The sequence below is a fragment of the Salmo salar genome, chromosome ssa24 (genome assembly GCF_905237065.1).
Source record: "Salmo salar chromosome ssa24, Ssal_v3.1, whole genome shotgun sequence".
Classification (NCBI taxonomy): Eukaryota; Metazoa; Chordata; class Actinopteri; order Salmoniformes; family Salmonidae; genus Salmo; species Salmo salar.
This window is the reverse complement of record NC_059465.1, coordinates 35811653-35839447: the sequence shown is the minus strand read 5'-3', so window position 1 is coordinate 35839447 and position 27795 is coordinate 35811653. Positions and strand designations below refer to the sequence as shown.

Sequence of the window (27795 nt, the reverse complement as noted above, 5' to 3'; positions counted from 1 at the left end):
TCCATGTATACGGGTAAGAGTCTAGCTAGCTACATTTTCAGATATTATACATTTCTAATTTTGTCAGAATGTCATTTTCATTTCAAGTTAAAGCATACTGTTAGCTAGCTAGCTAACGTTAGCTGGCAGGCTCGCTAGCTAACATTACATGTATGATCTGTGTAGTAATGTTATTTGTATCTCAGAGACATTTGCATTGCTAGATAGACTAATGTTAGCTAGCTAGCTAACATTGAACCTGGTTGGTTAGCTACCTGCAGATTCATGCAGGGTAGTAACGTTAAGTGTTGGAAATATGGTTCATTGTTTAGCTAGCCAAAAAAAGACTCCACTATACAAGTAACCATTCCACAACCCCTTCTGTATCCTGTCATGTGACAAATAAACTTGGACTTTATATGATATAGTATGTGTTGACCAGAAACGGTAATGTGAAGAACATGACCTACACCAAAGTCAAATTAGGATATAACGTTAGGCTAACAAGACAGTGTCCAAGTTCTAAAATTCTCTGGTAGAATGCACTGCTTTTATTTCATCACACTCATAATCGTAAGCTATTTTCTGTAATTGGTTCGGCATTAACTTGTAAATAATGATCTTGTGAGTTTATTTTCCTGTAAAAATGAATACAAATGACAAAGTGAAGACAATGTCAGCTATATGATATGGTCATTATTTGAACTGGCTAGCCAGCTAACCTAACATTAGCTAGCCAGCTAACCTAACATTAGCTAGCCAGCTAACCTAACGTTAGCTGGCTAACATTAGCTAGCCAGCTAACCTAACATTAGCTAGCTAGCTAACCTAACGTTAGCTAGCTAGCTAAAGATAGAAACAAACCAAAACATTGTTTAAAAAGTTGCTTTTAGTTGCCTGGTTTGCTAGATTGACATACACTACATTCATTTTTAAAACAGATGGGTTTATTGGTGTTAAAATAGTTCTGCTAATAGTTTTTGTGTTTATACTTTTTCATAATAACGTCACGACAAGTTTGATGTCGGACGACAATAGAATGTTCATGATGTCACTGCGACAACTGTCGATAGGCGTAGTATAAACCAGCCTTTAGTATTAAAATCTTTTGTTGTTTAGTACATGGCCTCACGTGAATCCTTAGAGACGGGTGGGGCTAAAGCTTAAGAGGGTGTGAATGATGCTGAATGGGTGTAGACAAAGAAGAGCTCCAGTAGGTATACCAAAATATTCGAGGACCATTTTCTCAAAAGTGAGGTTACAAGTTGATCAACTTTCAAAGCAGAATTACTTTCCCATTGTTCCTCAACTGTAGTGTATGATATACCATTTTGTAGCTCTGAGTCTCTACTTTTATCCATTGTAAAAAAACACAATTTCAAATGTTGCTACATAAGACTGAATCGAGACGGTCGGTCACATATATGAGCCAGCCGTAGGACCAGTTACCCTGGAGCTTTATCTCTAACTCTACCACATCAGTGGTCACACCCTCAACCTGCTCGGTCAAAACACTGATAAGACTAATAGTATGGATGAGGCATGCGAAGGGGGCTGTACATTACATCTAGGACAATAGAAGTGTTGTGTCACTTCTCTGCCATCACCCTGTCTTTTTTTAACCTTCGCTGCACCGTCTTCCTCGTCTCTCTCCTTCAGAATTTAAGTAACTTAGTGGATGCCTCTTAAGATTTTTATTTTACCTTTATTTAACTAGGCAATTCAGTTAAGAACAAATTCTTATTTACAATGACGGCCTAGGAACAGTGGGTTAACTGCCTTGTTCTGGGGCAGAACGACAGATTTTTACCTTCTCAGCTCGTGGATTCGAAGTAGCAACCTTTCGGTGACTGGCACAACGCTCTAACCACTAGGCTACCTGCCACCTCAAAGATAATGGGGTAACATTCATATTCATGTGTTAAGTAAAAGTTGCAAAAGTGCATAGTTGCAAGATGAGCTCCATTAAGAGAGTCTCTCTCCCTTCTCTCCCTCTCTTGCCATCTCATCCTTACCCAAATTAATATGAATAGGTCTACTTGCAGGAAAGCAAATACATTTATATGTGTCTGTTTGTCAGTGTGTGTACATCTGTCTGTACATGCATGCAAAAGACAGAGGGCGAAAGAGACCCAAACGGACAGCCAAACAGAGGGAGCGAGAGAGGAAATTAGTTTGGGACATGCAAATGATCAGTCCATCATCATCTCTGTCCTCCAGACCAGCCAGTCACACACCAGGACTGCAGGAATCCCACGGACAACACACCCACTACCACCACTCCAACATCTGCTACTATAAGGACATGTACACCAGGCTGCGGGAAATGCCCCCAAACCCCGGAGCCAGACAAGGCCCTGTTTCTCCAGGCTGGGGGAAACCCCGGAGCCAGACAGGGCCCTGTTTCTCCAGGCTGGGGGAAACCCCGGAGCCAGACAAGGCCCTGTTTCTCCAGGCTGGGGGAAACCCGGAGCCAGACAGGGCCCTGTTTCTCCAGGCTGGGGGAAACCCCGGAGCCAGACAAGGCCCTGTTTCTCCAGGCTGGGGGAAACCCCGGAGCCAGACAGGGCCCTGTTTCTCCAGGCTGGGGGAAACCCCGGAGCCAGACAAGGCCCTGTTTCTCCAGGCTGGGGGAAACCCCGGAGCCAGACAGGGCCCTGTTTCTCCAGGCTGGGGGAAACCCGGAGCCAGACAAGGCCCTGTTTCTCCAGGCTGGGGGAAACCCCGGAGCCAGACAGGGCCCTGTTTCTCCAGGCTGGGGGAAACCCCGGAGCCAGACAAGGCCCTGTTTCTCCAGGCTGGGGGAAACCCCGGAGCCAGACAAGGCCCTGTTTCTCCAGGCTGGGGGAAACCCCGGAGCCAGACAAGGCCCTGTTTCTCCAGGCTGGGGGAAACCCCGGAGCCAGACAAGGCCCTGTTTCTCCAGGCTGGGGGAAACCCCGGAGCCAGACAAGGCCCTGTTTCTCCACATTGTGAGGAGATATGTGGTGAAGTGTTATTCTGAGAAGCACACTGTCTGACTAGCCAGACTGCAGACAAACATATATTTTACGGTCTGGAACAAATGTTAACATTCATGTTGGAGTCGACTTAGCTGCAGTTAGCCTCAGCGGTTAGCCTTAGCAATGGTCTTTAGGTGGAAATACCCGCCCCCTGCCTGTTGACTGTTGACTCAGATGTCTAACAGAATCTGTGCGCCGTGGCTGATTCACATTCTACGCATTGGAGCAGGCTGCGAGGGTGGCTAGGACGATACCTCTGGGTCGTTCTCCTTCACTCACACACACACACACACACACACACACACACACAGAGTAAAAGTGTCTCTCCATCTCATCTTACAGTGTATGAGTTTGTGTATGTGTGAGAGGGCGTGCACGTGTAAGAGGAGTCTGCGTGTCTGTTCTCACCACTTATCACAACAAAAACACAAGAGTAACTTCATTAACACACACAATCTAATAATGGTCTGGCAGGAGAAAGCAAAGCAGCGTGACATAAGTGTGGAGTGTGGTAAAACACACACACCTTTCAGTCAGACATAGAGCAGTGTAACACTGATCATCGTGAACTGTTCTCCCACTAAACAGGTAGGCCTGTTGAGGGCGTGACAGACAGCCTATATAAATGACTGACTGGTTCCTGTCTGCTGCGAGAGATGCCTGCCACACTGCATTACCTGTCTGGCTGCTGGAGTCCATCTACATAAATCTATCTCCCTGCACAGACATCCATCACTTTGACTGTCTAAAAATATACTGCTCTCCGTCTCTCCTCCATCTCCTCTCTCAACAGGCTCGTAGGAGGCACCCTGCAGCTCATCAGGACAAACCAACCAGAATGATTCGCCACTTCTTAAAACAAGACAGGACAGAGAGAACTAAGGGAGATTACTCATGGGAGTCAAGGTTGGGATGCATCTCAGAGGACAGTGCTATTTTGTGTGAGCTGCAACAGGTGTGTGTGTGTGTGTGTGTGTGTGTGTGTGTGTGTGTGTGTGTGTGTGTAAAGGAGTAAACGATGCAATTTATGTCTGAATGTGAGGTAAAAAGGGTACACTATTGACTGAGCATGTGGAATGTGTGTGGCTCGGTTCTCACAGAGATTATCAATTACATTGACCCGATACTGTAGTGGCCGCTCTAACAACGAAAAGCAATGTCTTCAAAAATGGAAGGCAGTCGGGAGGAGGCAAGATCAGGTGGGACCACTCCAGCCAATGAGAGGCCAGATAACGCATGTGAAGAAAAGGCACAAGGGGTTTACACTACTTAACACAGCCAACATTAAAATTGTCTGTATCTTAAAAATTCATTAAGGTTAGGCATAAGGTTAGCAGTGTGGTTAAGGTTACAATTAAAATCACATTTTGAGAAGAGAAATGGCAGAAATAGGCGAGGTTTATGACTTTGTGGCTGTGGAAACTAGTGATGACCAGACAAGTCCTATATTTGTTTTTTCTTCACAAAGTTGCCAGGATGTCATGTGTCCTAATTATATCAGTACGCTCGTAAGAACCTAATCATTAATCAAATAAGCCACACGTAGCAAATAAGCCATACAAAAACTCCAGGCTTGATGAACGAAAAAAACTAAAATATATGTCACCTGCTGGAGAAGATAGGGATCACTGGGCCCAAAATCTCTTACTTCACCTCTTCCTCTCTGGTTCTCACTTTCTTCCTTCGACAATAACTTCCAGGACACACACACACACACACAAAGAGAAATGGCCCCTATTAGCTCCAGTGCCGACTAGAGAATTATGAGTCCTACAACATCATACCTGTGTCACGGTCCTTAACCCCCAGGACAGGAGTCCTACAACATCATACCTGTGTCACGGTCCTTAACCCCCAGGACAGGAGTCCTACAACATCATACCTGTGTCACGGTCCTTAACCCCCAGGACAGGAGTCCTACATCATCATACCTGTGTCACGGTCCTTAACCCCCAGGACAGGAGTCCTACAACATCATACCTGTGTCACGGTCCTTAACCCCCAGGACAGGAGTCCTACAACATCATACCTGTGTCACGGTCCTTAACCCCCAGGACAGGAGTCCTACAACATCATACCTGTGTCACGGTCCTTAACCCCCAGGACAGGAGTCCTACCACATCATACCTGTGTCACGGTCCTTAACCCCCAGGACAGGAGTCCTACAACATCATACCTGTGTCACGGTCCTTAACCCCCAGGACAGGAGTCCTACAACATCATACCTGTGTCACGGTCCTTAACCCCCAGGACAGGAGTCCTACAACATCATACCTGTGTCACGGTCCTTAACCCCCAGGACAGGAGTCCTACAACATCATACCTGTGTCACGGTCCTTAACCCCCAGGACAGGAGTCCTACCACATCATACCTGTGTCACGGTCCTTAACCCCCAGGACAGGAGTCCTACAACATCATACCTGTGTCACGGTCCTTAACCCCCAGGACAGGAGTCCTACAACATCATACCTGTGTCACGGTCCTTAACCCCCAGGACAGGAGTCCTACATCATCATACCTGTGTCACGGTCCTTAACCCCCAGGACAGGAGTCCTACAACATCATACCTGTGTCACGGTCCTTAACCCCCAGGACAGGAGTCCTACCACATCATACCTGTGTCACGGTCCTTAACCCCCAGGACAGGAGTCCTACAACATCATACCTGTGTCACGGTCCTTAACCCCCAGGACAGGAGTCCTACATCATCATACCTGTGTCACGGTCCTTAACCCCCAGGACAGGAGTCCTACAACATCATACCTGTGTCACGGTCCTTAACCCCCAGGACAGGAGTCCTACAACATCATACCTGTGTCACGGTCCTTAACCCCCAGGACAGGAGTCCTACATCATCATACCTGTGTCACGGTCCTTAACCCCCAGGACAGGAGTCCTACAACATCATACCTGTGTCACGGTCCTTAACCCCCAGGACAGGAGTCCTACAACATCATACCCGTGTCACGGTCCTTAACCCCCAGGACAGGAGCCATGATACTGCACTGGCCAGGGTGGCCAGAGGCAGAGTCACAATGACAGATATGTGAAAGACAGAGGAAACATGTCCTGACCTTTACAGCTGAAGCCGAGCAGAGAACGAGACAGGATGTTACTGCATTCTGCTCCTCTGCAGTGACTATATTGATTGTGGAAAGCAGAGGAATCACATGTACACAGACTGTATGCCTATCATTACACTAACGTAAGAAGAGATCTCTACTGAAACTAGCATGATGACCTTTTTAGATGTAATGATAAGAGTCTGTCTCTGTGACTAGTAATGACAGGGGATGGAGATGTAGAGAGATTCCTAGAATTCAAATATAGAAAGAAAGAGAGACTGGCTGTTGCAGCCTCTGTGTCACAACGCAAGTGACCTTTTCCATATTAGACTACAATGCGTCCGTATAGGCAACAAACATGCACACAAGCGTTCACACGCGCACACACACGACAGGAAGGAGTACTAGACAGTCCTCATAAGAGCGGTCACACACCCTCAAGCTCAAACATCTCTGTCTACTGCAGCAGCGCTTCAGTGATGCTGGCATGTGCCTGGAGCCCAGCACATAGAACACACGTTCACATTGAGATTGTATATGATAAGACAGGTCCAAATACAGATGATCTTGTCCTTTATCAAAGTCAGTGTGGCACAAGAGAAATGGACAGAGATTCGAGCCACTGCTACAATACTCTGACAGAAGCACAAGGCATCGACAGAAGCGCTCCAGTCTGGAAATGTATTGATGACTGAAACATAATTAAAAAGCACAGTGGCTGCATTGTCCCACTTCTCAGAAGTTCAAAGACAATGGCCCACAGAATGTCCCACAGAACATCAGACTATCCCAAATCACACCCCATCTACCCTGTGACTCAACCAGATGAGAGCTATGCCACAGCCAAAGAATGTGTGCGTCTTTGACTAATGTCAATTTGTAGAGAATAATCTAGCATGCATTCAATGTCACCACAGAGAAGAACTGTTCGTTCTTGGTCATGATGGCATACAGTATGTCATGCGCTCTCCTTGTCCCCACAGGGTTTCGCCATAAAAATGGCACGACTTTTAACAATGTACTTTCCCTGCTGTACAATGAGCAAGTGGACTTGTCACATATATTTATGTCATGACAGACTGTTGTGATGATTTTATGGCAGGATGCACAATTCCTATGTAGCCCAGATCAAATAGTCTCTAAATTAAAGCATGTCAACATTTCCACTAGAAACACCTAGGAAAAAATAAATTACTTAGATCAACGTAAAGCCAGCACACTTACCCGCTGATTGTTTGAGTTATTCATGCCGGCCATGATTGAAAGATGTACTCTTCAAGTCTCCAAACCGGCAACACGCTTACGCAACAGCCTAACAGGCTACACGCAACGTCCCAAACAACCCGCACACCCAGAAAACAGATTCCTCAAGACATAAATCAATCAATTGACAGAATATCCAAGTATCTTCAGAAAGGTTGCATGTAGCCCACTGCAGTGTGTTGTGTGATCACTATAGTCCGTTCACCAAAACCGGATATCCCTGGCTCGCGCAGGACCAGTGGTGAGTGTGGCATTCATCTGCCCAGGCTCATCTCTGCGCTGTCATCAGTAGGCTAACCCCTCCGACTCGCTCTCCAGCACCGGGCGGGTATAGACTGGCCGCCGGGAGGACCATCGGGGGAGGTGTCTGAGGAGGCGGGTGTGCACACCCGAAAAGGCAGGCAGGAGCGTGGGCAAGGTTTTAGTATAAGGTTTCGCGTCTGTCAAATCCGTTGCTGACTGTGGCTATAGCTGCCCACTATGGAAAATGATATCCAAAATAAATAGAATGCATGTGCGTCCGATTCCAGAGAGGTTTTGAAATAGTGACAAATCCCGTATGACTCAAATCGCCTGTGTTAAAGCTGTTTTCTTTTCTTACAGCGCATGAGTCCACAGCTAGGCTACCGTGCCACGACAGTACTGTAACCCAAATCCCTGCTAAATCTCTCCCTCCTCCCCCTCTTTTCTCACCGAATTTCCATTGCTCAAGCAAATAACGTTTCAAGATTACATCATCGCCAGTTTACCGTGTGGAGACTGTGTGACAGTCGGTGCTTGTGAGGGTCTGAAACGGTCATTGCCTGGACTGTTTAAATAAAGGATTTTTAATAGGCAAGTCAGTTAAGAACAAATTCTTACTTTCAACAGTGGGTTAACTGCCTTGTTCAGGGGCATAACGACAGATTTGTACCTTGTCAGCTCAGGGGATTCGAACTTGCAACCTTCAGTTACTTGTCCAACGCTCTACCCACTAGGCTACGCTGCCGCCCCTGGATAATCTGAGGTATGTTTGGAAATTATATAGATGACTATCTATCAAAATTTCAATCCGGGACTGTGACAACATTTCACCTCAATACTGTGTGCAATGAGCACATATAAAATACCAAATAGTAAATGTTTTACATGCATGGCTGGCTCTAACCTTTTGGGGGCCCTAACCGAGATTTGGTTGGGGAGCCCACCACCTTGCATACCATTTTTTTTGTGGGCCATCTCTTGACGGTGGAGAGAAAAATGTAAGTTTTAAAGTAAATTTCTTGCAATTATATAAAATATACACTACCGTTCAAAAGTTTGGGGTCACTACACGCAAAACACCAGTCTCAACGTCAACAGTGAAGAGGCGACTCCGCGATGCTGGCCTTCTAGGCAGAGTTCCTCTGTCCAGTGTCTGTGTTCTTTTGCCCATCTTAGTCTTTTCTTTTTATTGGTCAGTCTGAGATATGGCTTTTATCTTTGCAACTCTGCCTAGAAGGCCAGCATCCCGAAGTTCCCTCTTCACTGTTGACGTTGAGATTGGTGTTTTGCGGGTACTATTTAATGAAGCTGCCAGTTGAGGACTTGTGAGGCGTCTGTTTCTCAAACTAGACACTCTAATGTACTTGTCCTCTTGCTGAGTTGTGCACTGGGGCCTCCCACTCTTTCTATTCTGGTTAGAGCCAGTTTGCGCTGTTCTGTGAAGGGAGTAGTACACAGCGTTGAACGAGATCTTCAGTTTCTTGGCAATTTCTCACATGGAATAGACTACATTTCTCAGAACAAGAATAGACTGCCGAGTTTCAGAAGAAAGTTATTTGTTTCTGGACATTTTGAGCCTGTAATCGAACCCACAAATGCTGACGCTCCAGATACTCTACTAGTCTAAAGAAGGCCAGTTTTATTGCTTCTTTAATCAGAACAACAGTTTTCAGCTGTGCTAACATAATTGCAAAAGGATTTTCTGTGATCAATTAGCTAATCCAAGTTGATCATTTTAAAAGGCTAACACACTGTACATTGGAACACAGGAGTGATGGTTGCTGATAATGGGCCTCTGCACACCTATGTAGATATTCCATAAAAAATCTGCCATTTCCAGCTACAATAGTCATGTACAACATTAACAATGTCTACACTATTTCTGATCAATTTTATGTTATTTTAATGGACAAAAAATGTGCTTTTCTTTCAAAAAACAAGGACATTTTTAAGTGACCCCAAACCTTTGAATGGTAGTGTACATATGACCATTTCATAAATGGTCAAATTGCGTGTGATATGATTTTGGAACCCCGCTCCCTCCGTCGCCCCAAGATGAATGGTTTTGACCACGATCCACTGCTTTGATTGGTGCAGCTAGAAATCAGAAGTGTATATCTTATAATGAAAAGAAAGAAAATTCCACAAAGTTGTTTATTATCTATTTTGTGCTGTTGTTACATTTGTATTGGTATTTTGTTACGTGCCCGATGTGCTCAGGGTGTTGTTACATATCATTAGCGGCATGCATCATGAGCAAAGTTATTGTAGCCTATCATTTCCCTTCCCCTAGCTGTGAGAACTATGGCATGAGTACGGGCTGACTTGGCATTGCTGTCACGCAGATAAATGGCCTGCCAGCAGTCTACCAAAGGTTGCTCCGTGTCCATTACAATGTATAAAAGACCATCTCTAGTCCAGACAGTTAAGTTATCCATATTACCGGAGCTTCATCTTACTCTTTGTAAGGCATATTCGCGGTCGCAATTTATGGAACATTCCAAAACTTTGGAGATAACAATAAATGGTAAAGTCAAAAGGTACTGGTTTCCCCTATCCATCCGTGGCAAAGGTTTTCCTAAATGCGTATTACAAATCCAGCTCCAGAACCACCCCTAGCCTAGCCACCTGGCTAATCTTTTCAATATGGTATAACAACAACAGTTAACATTACCTAGCTATGTAGATAAGGCTAGCATGCTAGAAAGCTACACCGAAAGGTGTCAGTATCCTACTTGTTATTTCTCCACCTCGTTCCAAACCCCCAATTCGTGAATATGCATTAGCAGCCTGCGTCATTCTTCGTAGGTGGAACCTAAACAAGAATTTCCGCTATAGGACAGGAATTACTTCAAAATAGGGGCAGCATTGCCTTCTGGTGGGGGCCTTTAAAGCTAAATTCCTACAATTCTACACATTTTGCCAATACTAATGCCATGTTAATATGATATGAGTGAAAATGACTAACTAAATCAAAAAAGGGGGGGCCCCTGGCGGTCAAGGCCCCTGGGCACATGCCCTGCATGCCCGGTCGGTATTCAGCCATGATTACTACAAGTTTAGATCGCTGGCTAAACTAACTACCAATTAAAAAATTGACATGACTAATTATCAGCTAATTGAGTGAATGACATAAGAGAAAAACTGCTGATGCACAACCAAATTTTCGAAATTGCACCTGGTGTATTTTACAAAAGAGTGTGCAAAGCTGTCATCAAGGTAAAGGGTGGCTACGTTAAAGAATCTAAAATATATTTTGATTTGTTTGACACCTTTTTTGGTTACTACATGATTCTATATGTGTTATTTCATAGTTTTGATGTCTTCTATTATTCTACAATGTAGAAAATATTTTTTTTTTTAAACTCTTGAATGAGTAGGTGTGTCCAAACCTTTGACTGATATATTATAATATGTCAAATAAATCAGTATATTTATCCGAAGCCTACTCTATAAGTAAAACATTAGCCGTTCCTTGTTCCCTGGCCATGGCTAAATTGCAACGCCTTGTGGGTGCGCTGGGAAGTTGGTGTGCACTGATGCGTATTGTGCTGTCAGCCGGTGATGGATGAAAGCGTTTTGCAGCCTCGGTGATAGAAAGGAGAGTGGAGGAAATGGATGGCCTACAGAATTAACTGTGAGAACAAACGGGCTTCAAATACACCGACTGCCTGCTCTGCCAAATACAAGTTCTTAGCGTTCAACTAGCAATGCTTCTGAAAGCATAAATCAGATTGTTAATACTTTATAGGCACTATAGGTATAATGTATGATAACTTATGAGCATACATTAAAAGGCTATAGTATGAGATGCATGGCATGCTAATGACAAGTCTTGCAATTCATTGTTTATAGGCAGCCTCCCACACCTCTCTGATTCAGAGGGGTTGAGTTAAATGTGTTAGACACATTTCAGTTGAAGGCATTCAGTTGTACAACTGACTAGTTATCCCCCTTTCCCATTGTAGCCTGCCTACTGTGCCTTCAGAAAGTATTCACAACCCTTTACTTTTTCCAAATGTTGTTGTGGTACAGCCTGAATTTAAAATGGATTCAATTGAGATTTTGTGTAACTGATCTACACACAATACCCCATATAGTGGATTTTTGTTGTTGTTGTAGATTTCTGTTTTTAAATTAATAAAACATTTAAAGCGGAAATGCCTTGATCCAATAATTATTCAACCCCTTTGTTATGGCAAGCCTAAATAAGTTCAGGTGCAACAAATTGCATAAAAAGTTGCAAGGACTCATTCCGTGTTCAATAATGGTGAACATGTACCACACACACACACACAATTATCTGTAAGGTCTCTCAATTGAGTAGTGAATTTCAAACACCTTTCAATCACAAAGACCAGGGATGTTTTTCAATGCCTTGCAAAGAAGGGCACCGATTGGTAAATGTGTACAAATAAATATCCCTTTGAGCATGGTGAAGTCATTAATTAGGCTTTGGATGATGTGTCAATACACCGTCACTACAAAGATACAACCATCCTTAACATTTTGTCTTGAATACAAAGCCTTATGTTTGGGGCAAATACAACACAACACTAAGTACCACTTCATATTTTCAAGCATGGTGGTGGCTGTATCATGTTATGGGTATGATTGCCATCGGCAAGTACTAGGGAGTTTCTTCCCAAGATCACATTGAATGTTCCTGAGAGGTGTAGTTACATTTTTGACATAAAATCATCGTGAAAATCTATGGCAAGACTTGAACATGGCTGTCTAGCAATGATCAACAACCAACTTGACAGAACTTAACTTGGGAAAATATTATACAATTCAGGTGTGCAAATAGCCTAGTAATACGGCACTTTTTATATTTTCATAATTAATAGGCTGACGCATTACCTTTAGCTACAGAATATCTCACCACCGTGCGTTTCCATCTCCTCCTCTCTCCTTCATTCCATTCTCCAGTGTGCAGAGAAAGGGGCTGTCAGTTTAATAAAAAATGTTTTGTTGTGAAAACATGTTACTATCGATGTTCCCGAAGAGATTTCACTTGTTTTCCTAAATTAAGCACTGGGTTGGAGAGAAACAGGGTTGGAGAGCCCATGGCATAAAGCGTTTGGGTAGAATATTACCGGTTATGCAGTGAAATAACCGGAATAGCCTCCCGACATGAGTGAAAAACCAACCCTTGGGAAAGTGGCCTCCATTCGCTATTCGGGTGCATACAGATGACATGTCTTTCCCCCCGCCGCTGTTCCTGTCCATTTGATAACGGGCCATTCGAAATGAATTTCACATATTAGTAAAGACAAGATTAAATTGAGAATAGTCTGATGGGTGAAAATATGATCACTTGATGAGAGAACTGCGTGTGCAGCCTGATGCAAGGAACAGAGCACAAGCCTTTTCTGCTTCTTTCTCAAATCATCAATAGCCTATAGTCACATCATTTAGCCCATATACTGTATGTTTTGATTTCTATGACATTCTAAGGTTTCTATCATTCACAACTAAAGTTGCCAAATAACTCTAAATCTAAAGCATATAGGACCTGTTTCAAATGAACACTTTTACGCTCAACATAGCCACTTCATATGTGCACTCTTGCTGCAGAATGGGAAAAATATCTTTACTATTTTATTCTTCTTACTATAAAATCTAATTATATTAAATAATAGCATGCGATTTATAAGCATATGTTGACCCCTAAATGAACAAGCCTACAGACTATGGCATGGAGCATAGCCCGATTACACTAGGCCAACTCATATTCTGTTCTTCTGAAATACATTTTCTTTATATCATAATGTTTATTTAGACCTGACTAAAATAAATAATGGATGTATTGTGAAGGTTTATATTCAATTGATTTATTATACTTTAAATGTAGATGTTTCAAAGGCTCGCATCAGCGGCTCGTATGTGTGGAGGCCTGGAGATGCTATATGTGTTCATGTTAATTAACGACCAGTTACCGTGAGACCGGCAGTCTTTTGCATGACAATAACCTGCTGACAGAATGTCCCGACCGCCACAGCCCTAGATGTGGTCGAGTAAAGAAGTGGAATGGAAAACAGATGAAGATATGGTAAGATATAAGACATGAGGTTTGGAGGGAGGAGGAGTGGGCCTGTTTGGCATGACTACACTCAAATACAGTACAGTCACGCACAACTCATCTCTACATCTATAACAGAGATCTTCACCTCCGGCTAAAGACTGTGGAGGAGGCCGTCTCGCGACGGTTTGTCATGGTAACCACTTCACTGTGAGTACTGTTATGACTACCACACTGTTAAGGGCCAGGGGCAGTGTGGTCAAGCAGCCGTCAACAACATCTGCTATAGGACCATCACCTGATCAACAACATCTGCTGTAGGACCATCATCTGATCAACAACATCTGCTGTAGGACCATCATCTGATCAACAACATCTGCTGTAGGACCATCATCTGATCAACAACATCTGCTGTAGGACCATCATCTGATCAACAACATCTGCTGTAGGACCATCATCTGATCAACAACATCTGCTGTAGGACCATCATCTGATCAACAACATCTGCTGTAGGACCATCATCTGATCAACAACATCTGCTGTAGGACCATCATCTGATCAACAACATCTGCTGTAGGACCATCATCTGATCAACAACATCTGCTGTAGGACCATCATCTGATCAACAACATCTGCTGTAGGACCATCATCTGATCAACAACATCTGCTGTAGGACCATCATCTGATCAACAACATCTGCTGTAGGACCATCATCTGATCAACAACATCTGCTGTAGGACCATCATCTGATCAACAACATCTGCTGTAGGACCATCATCTGATCAACAACATCTGCTGTAGGACCATCATCTGATCAACAACATCTGCTGTAGGACCATCATCTGATCAACAACATCTGCTGTAGGACCATCATCTGATCAACAACATCTGCTGTAGGACCATCATCTGATCAACAACATCTGCTGTAGGACCATCATCTGATCAACAACATCTGCTGTAGGACCATCATCTGATCAACAACATCTGCTGTAGAACCATCATCTGATCAACAACATCTGCTGTAGGACCATCATCTGATCAACAACATCTGCTGTAGGACCATCATCTGATCAACAACATCTGCTGTAGGACCATCATCTGATCAACAACATCTGCTGTAGGACCATCATCTGATCAACAACATCTGCTGTAGGACCATCATCTGATCAACAACATCTGCTGTAGGACCATCATCTGATCAACAACATCTGCTGTAGGACCATCATCTGATCAACAACATCTGCTGTAGGACCATCATCTGATCAACAACACTGACTGATGCCGTTGTATTGCATTTTAGATTAGAGATGGATAACGAGGGACACAATAACTGTTTATAATAGGTCGTAATCAATAAAAGGTCACAATAAGATGCAGAGTGTTTGAAAGGTGTAGTTCAGACTATGCTCATCAAGAGGTGATGATATTTACACCAAAAATGAGTTCTAACATTTATTTAACAATGGAATGAAAACGGCATGTAGTTGTCAATGGTTTTAGCGAAGCTGGGGCTCTCCTTGCCCACCATCAGCCAAATTGAACGCTGTTGTTAGGTTTTATTGATAATGACCTATAGGATTAGACAGGAGGGAGTGGGCAGTTTACCCTCAGGGCACTGGGCCACAGACTACACTGCCACGTACACTAAATTACAACAACAAGCAGACACCATACATGGTCACACGCACACACAAACACCAGCAACAACAAGACGCCCCCACACAAGAGAAATTGATGTATAAAACAAATAACTGCACACAGACAGCGTGAATGATAAAATGAAGAGGCCAACCTAAGGATCCGGAATGAGTTTTAAAAAGCCCAACCGTAATCCCCAAATGACTATGATACAGTCAATCCTGAATACATGCTCAGATGTTTGATGTCCCAAATTGCACCCTATTCCCTTTGTGGTGCACTCCTTTTGATCAGGGCCCTGTGGAGCCCTAGTGCACTATAAAGGGAACAGGATGCCACCTGGGACAAAGACTGATGCCTTGCATTCCACTGGATGCATTTCATTGATGTGTCTGACCTGTCTAGCTGCGTCCCACTGAGACCACCGCTTCCTTTCTATTTACTGTCTCACTGAAATAAACACTTTGCCAAACAAACAACCATCTCTTTTCCTATGAGCAGTCAGTCCCTGGAGATCCCTTCTGTCCTGTCACGTCCTGACCCTAGTGAGATGTCATTTTCTATAGTAGAGTAGGTCAGGGCGTGACAGGGGGTGTTTTGGGTTGTTCTATTTCTATGTTTAAGTTCTAGTTTTTCTATTTCTTTGTTGGGATTGTCTGGGTTGATCTCTAATTGGAAGCAGCTGATCCTCATTGCCTCTGATTGGAGATCATATTTAAGTAGGGGTTTTTCTTCCTGGGTTTTGGTTGGTAGTTGTTTTCTGTTTAATGTATGTCACCTGACGGAACTGTTGTCGGTCGTTTTGTCAAAAAGTCTTAATTAAAAGTAATATGAGCACTCTATATGCTGTGGTCCTCTTTATACGACCCGCGTTACATGTCCTTCCTTCCTCGTCATACACATCACGGTCTGTCCGTCCATCCATCCACCATTCTGTCTCAAATGCTGTATGCTTGTGCTACTTTCTCTCCTATTTTTTTGATAGATTTTGTTTTTGATAGATATTCATTGTTTTTGTATTAGGGCTTGAGACATGATGACGTGGCCTATTTCCTTCCTAGCAGCAGGGAAACGTTTCGGTCAGGAAATGGCCTGAGTGTACTAACTGTCGAGTAAATTGGACCATCAATCAGAACAGCACATGACAGGCTGTGTTGGATTTATTTAACAAAATGGGAGGGTTTGGTTTTCAACTGTTCCCCTGGACTGCAAGAAGTGAAAATGACATTTTCCAGAATGACAGACGTGTTGTCATGGATCCCTCCGGTACTGCTGCTCATTCTGTTCACCAGTTCCGGAGGTCGACTTCACCGGCCTTCTAGGCTGCGCTGAACTGTGTCATTACGCACACCTGGTTCCAATTCCTCACAGATTGTGTTTGTATAAATGTGCCCTTAGTTTCCCCATTGGGCTGTCGATTATTGTTCCCATGTCCGTTGGTTGTGCGAGTACCTATGCGTTGTCAGCCTGTGCTGCGTGTTTTGTGCATTACGGGTCTCGTCCTGTGTCGTTCTATGAGGCTTACCCTCGCTCTTTTGTTTGGGTATATCCCAGTGTTTTGTATACGTGTTTGTTTAGGGTGTATTAAAAACCCAGATGCTGTATTCCTGCGCCTGTCTCCAAATCCTTTACACCAGCGTGACACATCTTGACATTATAGGTCCCGTGTGGCTCAGTTGGTAGAGCATGGTGTTTGCAACACTAGGGTTGTGGGTTTGATTCCCACGGGGGACCAGTACGGAGAAGAAAATGTATGAAATGTATGCATTCACTACTGTAAGTCGCTCTGGATAAGAGCGTCTGCTAAATGACTGAAATGTAAACGTATTATTCAACTATTGTAATACATGAAGAATGCTGTTTAGTTCAGGGGTGTCAAACTCATTCCATGGAGGGTCTAGTGTCTGCTCGTTTTTCTTTTTCCTTTCAATTAAGACCTAGACAACCAGGTGAGGGGAGTTCCTTACTAATTAGTGACCTTAATTCATCAATCAAGTGCAAGGGAGGAGAGAGAACCTGCAGACACTATGCACCTCCGTGGAATGATTTTGACACGTGGTTTAGATGGATCCTTCTAGATTCTCACAGCAACAGGTATTACAAGACTGCCGTGGTCAACAACAGTGGGGTCAAGGGGCTTAAGTCCAGCCTAAGTGTCCCTGACACAAACATTATCTACGAACATGACCAGTGTTCTGACACACTGACCAATGACACCTTGTTTGAGGGGGGCTTGGCTGAGCAGGGGTTAACAAAGGGTCTCTGGGACAGACAAGTGGCCAGCCGATGAGGAGTGAGCTGTGTGCTTCCAAGGGCCAATGAAAAGGCCTGCAGCACTACAGTAAACTAGCTTATCCTTTACGTCTCCCAGTCAAGATTAGACACCCCCCTGCTGGAGGAAGAGCGTGGCATTCTGCTTCTTCACTGGGAAAGGCTATTGTGCAGAGAGAGAGAGGACAGAAAGAGAGAGGGGAGAGAGAGACAGAGGGGGCAAGAGCAAGGGGAGAGAGAGAGAGCGAACATGTGCAGGAGAAAAGAGCTCCACAACATAACAGGCAGACCGCCTTATGGGAAGCCCTCCCAGAGTCAAAATCAGCCAACTTAAAAAAGGGCACTGTTTCAACACCCCAGACCCCCACTCCTTCTGTGACCCTGTACTAGTGACCCCTAATCGAGAGCTTGTGGGTAGGGGGGTTGCATAACATCACCCTGTCTGAGGGTTTGTTCCGCTGACGACATCTTCCGGAGGCAGAGGGGAGAACGGGCTGTCCGGGCCTCTCAGCACCTTGCTAAACAACAGAGGCCTCTTTCAGTAGCCGGCCCAGCCCATTCCAGTCAAATCATGCCCACCCAGCCCAGTCAAACCCACAGCCATCTACAGTTGAAGTCGGAAGTTTACATACACTTAGGTTGGAGTCATTAAAACTCGTTTTTCAACCACTCCACAAATTTCGTGTTAACAAACTATAGTTTTGGCAAGTCGGTTAGGACATCTACTTTGTGCACGACAAGTAATTTTTCCAACAATTGTTTACAGACAGATTATTTCACTGTATCACAATTCCAGTGGCTCAGAAGTTTACATACACTAAGTTGACTGTGCCTTTAAACAGCTTGGAAAATTCCAGAAAATTATGTCATAGCTTTAGAAGCTTCTGATAGGCTAATTGACATCATTTGAGTCAATTGGAGGTGAATCTGTGGATGTATTTCAAGGCCTACCTTCAAACTCAGTGCCTCTGTGCTTGACCATGGGAAAATCAAAAGAAATCAGCCAAGACCTCAGAAAACAAATTGTAGACCTCCACAAGTCTGGTTCATCCTTGGGAGCAATTTCCAAACGCCTGAAGGTACCATGTTCATCTGTACAAACAATAGTACGCAAATATAGACACCATGGGACCACGCAGCCGTCATCCCGCTAAGGAAGGAGACGCGTTGTGTCTACTAGAAATGAACGTACTTTGGTGTGAAAAGTGCAAATCAATCCCAGAACAACAGGAAAGGACCATGTGAAGATGCTGGAGGAAACGGGTACAAAACTATCTATATCCACAGAAAAACGAGTCCTACATCGACATAACCTGAAAGGTCGCTCAGCAAGGAAGAAGCCACTGCTCCAAAAATGCCATAAAAAAGCCAGACTACGGTTTGCATCTGCACATGGGGACAAAGATCATACTTTTTGGAGAAATGTCCTCTGATCTGATGAAAGAAAATTAGAACTGTTTGGCCATAATGACCATTGCTATGTTTGGAGGAAAAAGGGGGAGGCTTGCAAGCCGAAGAACACCATCCCAACCGTGAAGCAGGGGGGTGGCAGCATCATGTTGTGGGGGTGCTTTGCTGCAGGAGGGACTGGTGCATTTCACAAAATAAATGGCATCATGAGGAAGGAAAATTATGTGGATATATTGAAGCAACATCTCAAAACATCAGTCAGGAAGTTAAAGCTTGGTCGCAAATGGGTCTTCCAAATGGACAATGACCCCAAGCATACTTCCAAATGTGTGGCAAAATGGCTTAAGGACAACAAAGTCAAGGTTTTGGAGTGGCCATCACAAAGCCCTGACCTCCATCCTATAGAAGATTTGTGGGCAGAACTGAAAAAGCGTGTGCGAGCAAGGCGGCCTACAAACCTGACTCAGTTACACCAGCTCTGTCAGGAGGAATGGGCCAAAATTCATCCAACTTATTGTGGGAAGCTTGTGGAAGGCCACCCGAAACGTTTGACCCAACGGCAATGCTACCAAATACTAATTGAGTGTATGTAAACTTCTGACCCACTGGGAATGTGATAAAAGGAATAAAAGCTGAAATAAATCACTCTCTCTACTATTATTCAGACATTTCACATTCTTAAAATAAAGTGGTGATCCTAACTGACCTAAGAGAGGGAATGTTAACTTGGATTAAATGTCAGGAATTGTGAAAAACTGAGTTTAAATGTATTTGGCTAAGGTGTATGTTAACTTACACATACACACCTGTTCTGAAAGGCCCCAGAGTCTGCAAAACCACTAAGCAAGGGGCACCACCAAGCAAGCGGTACCATGAAGACCAAGGAGCTCTCCAAACAGGTCAGGGACAAAGTTGTGGAGAAGTACAGATCAGGGTTGAGTTATAAAAAAAATATCAGAAACTTTGAACATCCCACGGAGCACCATTAAATCCATTATTAAAAAATTGAAAGAATATGGCACCACAACAAACCTGCCAAGATAGGGCCGCCCACCAAAACTCACGGACCAGGCAAGGAGGGCATTAATCAGAGGCAACAAAGAGACCAAAGATAACCCTGAAGGAGCTGCAAAGCTCCACAGCGGAGATTGGAGTATCTGTCCATAGGACCATTTTAAGCCATACACTCCATAGAGCTGGGCCTTACGGAAGAGTGTCCAGAAAAAAGCCATTGTTTAAAGAAAAAAAAATAAAGGCATGTGGGAGACTCCCCAAACATATGGAATAAGGTACTCTGGTCAGATGAGACTATAATTGAGCATTCTGGCCATCAAGGAAAACGCTATGTCTGGCGCAAACCCAACACCTCTCATCACCCCGAGAATACCATCCCCACAGTGAAGCATGGTGGTGGCAGCATCATGCTGTGGGGATCTTTTTCATCGGCAGGGACTGGGAAACTTCAGAATTGAAGGAATGATGGATGGCGCTAAATACAAGGAAATTCTTGAGGAAAACCTGTTTCAGTCTTCCAGAGATTTGAGACTGGGATGGAGGTTCACCTTCCAGCAGGACAATGACCCTAAGCATACTGCTAAAGAAACACTCGAGTAGTTTAAGGGGAAACATTTAAATGTCTTGGAATGGCCTAGTCAAATCCCAGACCTCAATCCAATTAAGAATCTGTAGTATGACTTAAAGATTGCTGTACACCAGCAAACCCCATCCAACTTGAAGGAGCTGGAGCAGTTTTGCCTTGAAAAATGGGCAAAAATACCAGTGGCTAGATGTGCCAAGCTAATAGAGACATACCATAAGAGACTTGCAGCTGTAATTGCTGCAAAAGGAGGCTCTACCAAGTATTGCTGTTTTTTTTTTTTGGGGGGGGGGGGGGTGAATAGTTGTGCACGCTCAAGTTTACTGTTTTTTGTCTTATTTCTTGTTTGTTCACAATAAAAAATATTTTGCATCTTCAAAGTGGTAGGCATGTTGTGTAAATCAAATGATATAACCCCCCCAAAATCTATTTTAATTCCAGGTTGTAAGGCAACAAAATAAGAAAAATGCCAAGGGGGGTGAATACTTTCGCAAGCCCCTCTACTCTTCCTGGGGTCCAGCAAAATTATGGCAGTTATACATTTTTAAAAACATTACAATACATTCATAACAGATTTCACAATATACTCAGTGTGTGCCCTCAGGCCTCTACTCTACTATCACATATCGATAACACAAATCCATGTGTACATGTGTGTATAGTGCATATGTTATCGTGTGTTTGTATGCATGTGTCTGTTTGTGTTGCTTCACAGTCCCCGTTGTTTCATAAGGTGTATTTTTATCTGTTTTTTAAATCTAATTTTACTGCTGGCATGAGTGACTTGATGTGGAATAGAGTTCCATGTAGTCATGATTCTATGTAGTACTGTGTGCCTCCCATAGTCTGTTCTGGAAGAGACCTCGTGGCATGTCTTATGGGGTATGCATGGGTGTCCGAGCTGTGCGCCAACAGTTCAGACAGACCGCTCAGTGCATTCAACATGTCAATACCTCTCACAAATACAAGCAGTGATGAAGTCAATCTCTCCTCCACTTTGAACCAGGAGAGATTCACATGCATATTATTAATGTTAGCTCTCTGTGTACATCCAAGGGCCAGCCGGGCTGCCCTGTTCTGAGCCAATTGCAATTTCCCTCTTTGTGGCACCTGACCACACGACTGAATAGTAGTCCTGGTGCGACAAAACTAGGGCCTGTAGGACCTGCCTTGTTGATAGTGCTGTTAAGAATGCAGAGCAGCGCTTTATTATAGACAGACTTCTCCCCATCCTAGCTACTGTTGTATCAATATGTTTTGACCATGACAGTTTACAATCCAGGGTTACTCAAGCAGTTTAGTCTCCTCAACTTGCTCAATTTCCACATTATTCATTACAAGATTTAGTTGAGGTTTAGGGTTTAGTGAATGGTTTGTCCCAAATACAACGCTTTTAGTTTTAGAAATATTTAGGACTAACTTATTTCTTGACACCCATTCTGAAACTAACTGCTGCTCTTTGTCAAGTGTTGCTGTCATTTCAGTTTCTGTGGTAGCTGACGTGTATAGTATTGAGTCATCCGCATATATAGACACACTGGCTTTTCTCAAAACCAGTGGCATGCCGTTAGTAAAGATTGAAAAAAGTAAAGGGCCTAGACAGCTGCCCTGGGGAATTTTGTCGGAGAGGCTTCCATTAAAGAACACCCACTGTGTTCTGTTAGACCATAACACATACGTTTTTCCAGTAACAGACTATGATCGATAATGTCAAAAGCTGCACTGAAGTCTAACAAAACAGCCCACACAATCTTTTTACCATAAATTTCTCTCAGCCAATCATCTGTCATTTGTGTAAGTGCTGTGCTTGTTGAATGTTCTTCTCTATAAGTGTGCTGAAAGTCTGTTGTCGATTTCTTTACTGTAAAATAGCATTGGATCTGTTCAAACACAATTTCTTCCAAAAATGTACTAAGGGTTATAGAGACATACCCCAAGATACTTGCAGCTGTAATTGCTGCAAAAGGTGTCTCTACAAAGTATTAACTTTGGGGGGTGAATACTTATGCAAGCTCAGGTTTTCAGTTTGTTTTATTTATTGTTCGTTTCACAATAAAAACATATTTTACATCTTCAAAGTGGTAGGCATTTTGTGTAAATCAAATGATATAAACCCCCAAAAAATCTATTTTAATTCCAGGTTGTAAGGCAACAAAATAGGAAAAATGCCAAGGGGGTGAATACTTTCGCAAGCTACTGTATATAGCAAGCCACGGCCACGTGACTCACTGTCTGTAAGAGCGATCCATTTCCGTGAACCTAATAAACTCTTTTGCAGAAGCAAAATAATGAAAGCCATAGAATTGGGCCACTTGAGCTCAAAGCGACTGGTAGGGTTTAGAGTAATTTACGAACATTGACAGTGTTTCTCTCCTGCCCAGACTCAGAACTACAGCGGCCTTCAACTCTTGCTAGGAGAGACAATGTGTAGTCCTGCAGAGGCATCCTGCACATACACACACACTCCTGTTGTGAGGCGCGATTCAATTTCACAGCCTGACACATGCTTGCACTACACACACACACACACACACACACACACACACACACACACACACACCTCAGCAATCTGTCCCAGCAACATAATTCTCTGAGTCACAAGGATGTCTGCGCTAGCCACTTCAGGGGAATATCCAGCAGTGAATTGTTTGTTTTGATGGTGATAAGTGTTTGTTTATTTGGTCCCGGGGGAGGGAAGGAGGGAAGGAAGGAAGAGCGAGAGATAGAGAGAGAGCGCGAGAGAGAGAGAGCGCGAGAAAGAGAGAGAGAGCAGCACTTATAAATTAGACTCCACCTTCCCGTCCTAACACTGGCTTCTTAAAGACAGAGTGCCTACCATAACTATATACACATATACAATAACTGAAATGGACAGGCTAACACACACACACACACACACACACACACACACACACACACGTACAAATACTGTAATCTCAAACGTACACAAAAAGAATAACCACAGATGTACATTACATCAACATGGACAAATTAAAACAAATGTTTAGAAGCACAAACAAATACACTATCAAGAAACGCTTTTTCACAGATAATATACATTACAAGCCAGCCGACATCTGTAAAAACAGAGCACACAGTCAGCTGCAGCTCCAGAGTATCTTCACAAGTTTTTAGGACTTGTGCTTTTACGATGGAATACAACGTTTTCATTTCTCCTCTTGGGCAAGGTTGTTAACAATTTACGCAGAGGTTTTTGACTACTTTCTACTCAGAGACAACATGAATCAAGCTGAGATTTGCTCTGGCTCTGTATTGCTGTCCATCTTATCATTCCAGAGTGCTACGTCTGAGTGAGCTGTGTTAGCTGAGAAGAGAAGGAGAGAAGGAAGAGAGAGAGAGGACAAGGTAGAGAGTGGTAAAACAGAGTGTGAACGAGAACAGAGGGAGTTAAACATGATGTTAGAGAGTGCATGGGAGGACAGAGTAGGATGTTAGAGTGAAAGGACAGAGTGGGCAGCAGAGAGAAAGAGGGCAGAGAAAGTGAGGGCTGGGGGAGGGGATGTTGCTAGGCTGTTGCTTGGCTGGCTGTCTGTCTCCTCCTGCACCCTCCTGGCTCCTGACTGGTGTCTTTCAAAAGGAAGCTGGCTCAAGTCAAGGCATTTCACTGGTTTCTGAGCACACAGAGGGCAGGCCTGCTCCTAGTCCTAACCACACCAGGACCCAAGCTGGGGCCAGCAGGGGCGTGGGTGACCATACACAATGCCCCCTTTCTCTACCGCCTATCCCCATGCCCACTCCCTCTCCACAACTGCAAGGCACAACTGCGGTGCGACAGCCATGCAGGGCACAGTTGCAAAGACAGACAGACATACAAAGACAGAAAGAGACAGTCTTTACATCTGGGTCTTTGACTGAGTCCCAATATGATAGAACCCAGAGAGATCAGGATACACACATGTAGTGGCCCTCACCATAACAACAGGATTCTGTATTGACTGAAGGCTTACTTACTGCATACACACAACCCTACAACCGCACTCTCACACACACAACCACACACATTCGCACTAACACAAACGCACAAACTCGCACGCACACACACACACACGCACACGCACACGCACTCACACACGCACTCACACACGCACTCACAAACACAACCCTACAACTGCACTAACACACAACACTACAACTGCACTAACACACAACCCTACAACCACACACACAACCCTACAACCACACTAACACCCGCACTCACACACACACACAACCCTACAACTGCACTAACACACAACACTACAACTGCACTAACACACAACCCTACAACCACACTAACACACACACACACACACACACACACACACACACCCCTACAACTGCACTAACACACACAACCACACACACACACACACCACACTCACACAACCCTACAACCGCACTAACACACACACACACCCGCACACACACACCCGCACACTATATATCCAGCTACACCACATGCTCATCTGGGATGGCTTAGCACACCTTCTGTATGGAAGGCATATCTGGGATGGCTTAGCACACCTTCTGTATGGAAGGCATATCTGGGATGGCTTAGCACACCTTCTGTATGGAAGGCATATCTGGGATCAGTTAAGCTATTTCCACAACCTGACAGCTGAACCAACACTGGGAGAGGAGACCCTGGATCTCCCTGCTGACTGGACGGGAATTAATGAATGGATGGATGGAGGAATGAATGGATGGATGGAGGAATGAATGGATGGAGGAATGAATGGATGGAGGAATGAATGGATGGATGGATGGATGGAGGAATTAATGAATGGATGGATGGAGGAATGAATGGATGGATGGATGGATGGATGGATGGATGGATGGATGGATGGATGGAGGAATGAATGGATGGAGGAATGAATGGATGGATGGAGGAATGGATGGATGGAGGAATGAATGGATGGAGGAATGAATGGATGGATGGATGGAGGAATGGATGGATGGAGGAATTAATGGATGGATGGACAGACCTTTGTAGTAGCTTTGAGCATACACCATCACTTTTACTCTTCTGGGTCTTAAACCAAGTAAACAACCAATAAATCAACAAGTTAATCAACAAAAACAGAGTTGACCTAAATACATGATGGCCTAGTCCTCAGCATACCAGGACCAGCAGGGACAGCCTTCATATCAGTGTTGTTAGTCTACATTATGGAACATGTTTATTCATCACGGCCCACCAATACACCACGTATCAAAATGAACCATGTAGTTAACACCACAGTGGTCCTGTGGTAACACCATACCATTGTGACAAGGTCAAGGAAACAAAAGTCTCTTTAATAGTACAGGGTATTCCACTTACAGTGGACTATTGTTGAGAGTAGCAACAGGTACAGTATGTAGGCTACTTTTCATTGCTTTTGTTGCATACAACAGTTGTCAGTGTATCATCACAGAGGATAAGAGAGGGAGAAGCTGCTCCATGCCATTGTTGTGTTGCTCAGCCTGGGTAGGACTGGCTGGGTGTTACTGGGGAGGAGTTCACTTGTTGGGTCAACTAATCCTCTCTGTCCCTGAGCAGCTGATCTGTGATCTTTCTAATATCTCACCAAACAGAGGCAGCATACGGTGGAATAACAAGGGGAGAGGTACGGAGGCGAGGAGATGGGAGAAGACCGGACGGGAGGAGATGAGATGGGAGAAGACCGGACGGGAGGAGATGAGATGGGAGAAGACCGGACGGGAGGGGAGGAGATGGGAAAGGAACAGAGGAGGAGGAGATGGGAAAGGAACGGAGGAGGAGGAGATGGGAGAGGAACGGAGGAGGAGGAGATGGGAGAGGAACGGAGGAGGAGGAGATGGGAGAAGGAATGGAGGAGATGGGAGAGGAACGGAGGAGGAGGAGATGGGAGAGGAGGAACCGGAGGAGATGGGAGAAGAACGGAGGAGGAGGAGATGGGAGAGGAATGGAGGAGATGGGAGAGGAACGGAGGAGGAGGAGATGGGAGAGGAATGGAGGAGATGGGAGAGGAACGGAGGAGGAGGAGATGGGAGAGGAACGGAGGAGGAGGAGATGGGAGAAGAACGGAGGAGGAGGAGATGGGAGAGGAATGGAGGAGATGGGAGAGGAACGGAGGAGGAGGAGATGGGAGAAGAACGGAGGAGGAGGAGATGGGAGAGGAACGGAAGAGATGGGAGAAGAACGGAGGAGGAGGAGATGGGAGAGGCACCGAGGGTAGAGGAGGAGATGCTCGGGGCTCCCGAGTGGCGCTGCGGTCTAAGGCACTGCATCTCAGTGCTAGAGGAGTCATTACAGACCCTGGTTCGATTCCAGGCTTATCACAACCGGCCGTGATTGGGAGTCCCATAGGGCGGCGCACAATTGGCCCTGCGTCGTCCGGGTTAAGGTTTGGCCGAGTTAAGTTAGGCCGTCATTGTTCTTAACTGACTTGACTAGTTAAAGGTTAAATAAAACATAAAAGGGGGATGAGATGAGGGGTACGGAGGTGAGGGGAAGAGATAGAGAAACGGAGGGGAGGGGAGGTACGGAGGTGAGGGGAAGAGATGGCAGAGGAACGGAGGCGAGGGGAACAACAGCCCAGAAGTATCTTGCTGCACTCCAGTCTGGACCCCTGCTGAGTGGGGCAGGGTGCACACACACACACACACACAATGTGGTACAGTATGTTTCCAAAGAAGATCAGAACAGAGTAGTAAGGTTCTTCAATGAAAAGAACACCCTCCCTACAGTCAAACATGGGGAGGTTTGATAATGCTGTGGGGTTGCTTTGCTGCCTCTGGTACTGGGGCCTTGAATGTGCATCATGACATCAGCAGATTATAAAAGGTGTTTTGGAGTCCAATGTTCAAGCCAGTGTCCAAAAACTGGGTCTCCATTGAAGGTTGTGGGTCTTCCAGCAGAACAACAACCGCAAACACACATCAAAAAGCACCCAGGGCCTCCCGGGTGGCGCAGTGGGCTAAGGCACTGCATCGCAGTGCTAGCTGTGCCACCAGAGATTCTGGGTTCGAGTCCAGGCTCTGTCGCAGCCGGCCGCGACCGGGAGGCCCATGGGGCGGCGCACAATTGGCCCTGCATCATCTGGGTTAGGGAGGGTTTGGCCGGCAGGGATATCCTTGTCTCATCGCGCACTAGCGACTCCTGTGGCGAGCCTGGCGCAGTGCACTCTGACCAGGTCGCCAGGTGTACGGTGTTTCCTCCGACACATTGGTGCGGCTGGCTTCCGGGTTGGATGTGCAATGTGTCAGGAAGCAGTGTTTCGGAGGACGCATGGCTCTCGACCTTCACCTCTCCCGAGTCCGTACGGGAGTTGCAGCGA

At 44.8% G+C, this 27795-nt stretch overlaps 1 protein-coding gene across 6 annotated transcripts in view; it reads right to left on the bottom strand.

Annotated features, from left to right (window-relative positions):
- rtkna (rhotekin a) overlaps positions 1-27795 on the bottom strand; it is a 119302-nt gene that overhangs the window by 33786 nt on the left and 57721 nt on the right. The window contains exon 1 of one of the 6 annotated variants that reach the window (XM_014172453.2): positions 7272-7995. The exons of the other annotated variants lie outside the window; for them this stretch is intronic. Within the exon in view, the coding sequence (XP_014027928.2) occupies positions 7272-7304 (33 nt within the window). The 5' untranslated portion in view covers positions 7305-7995. Of the gene's footprint in view, positions 1-7271; positions 7996-27795 lie in introns of those variants that run through there. 6 annotated transcript variants of the gene reach the window in all.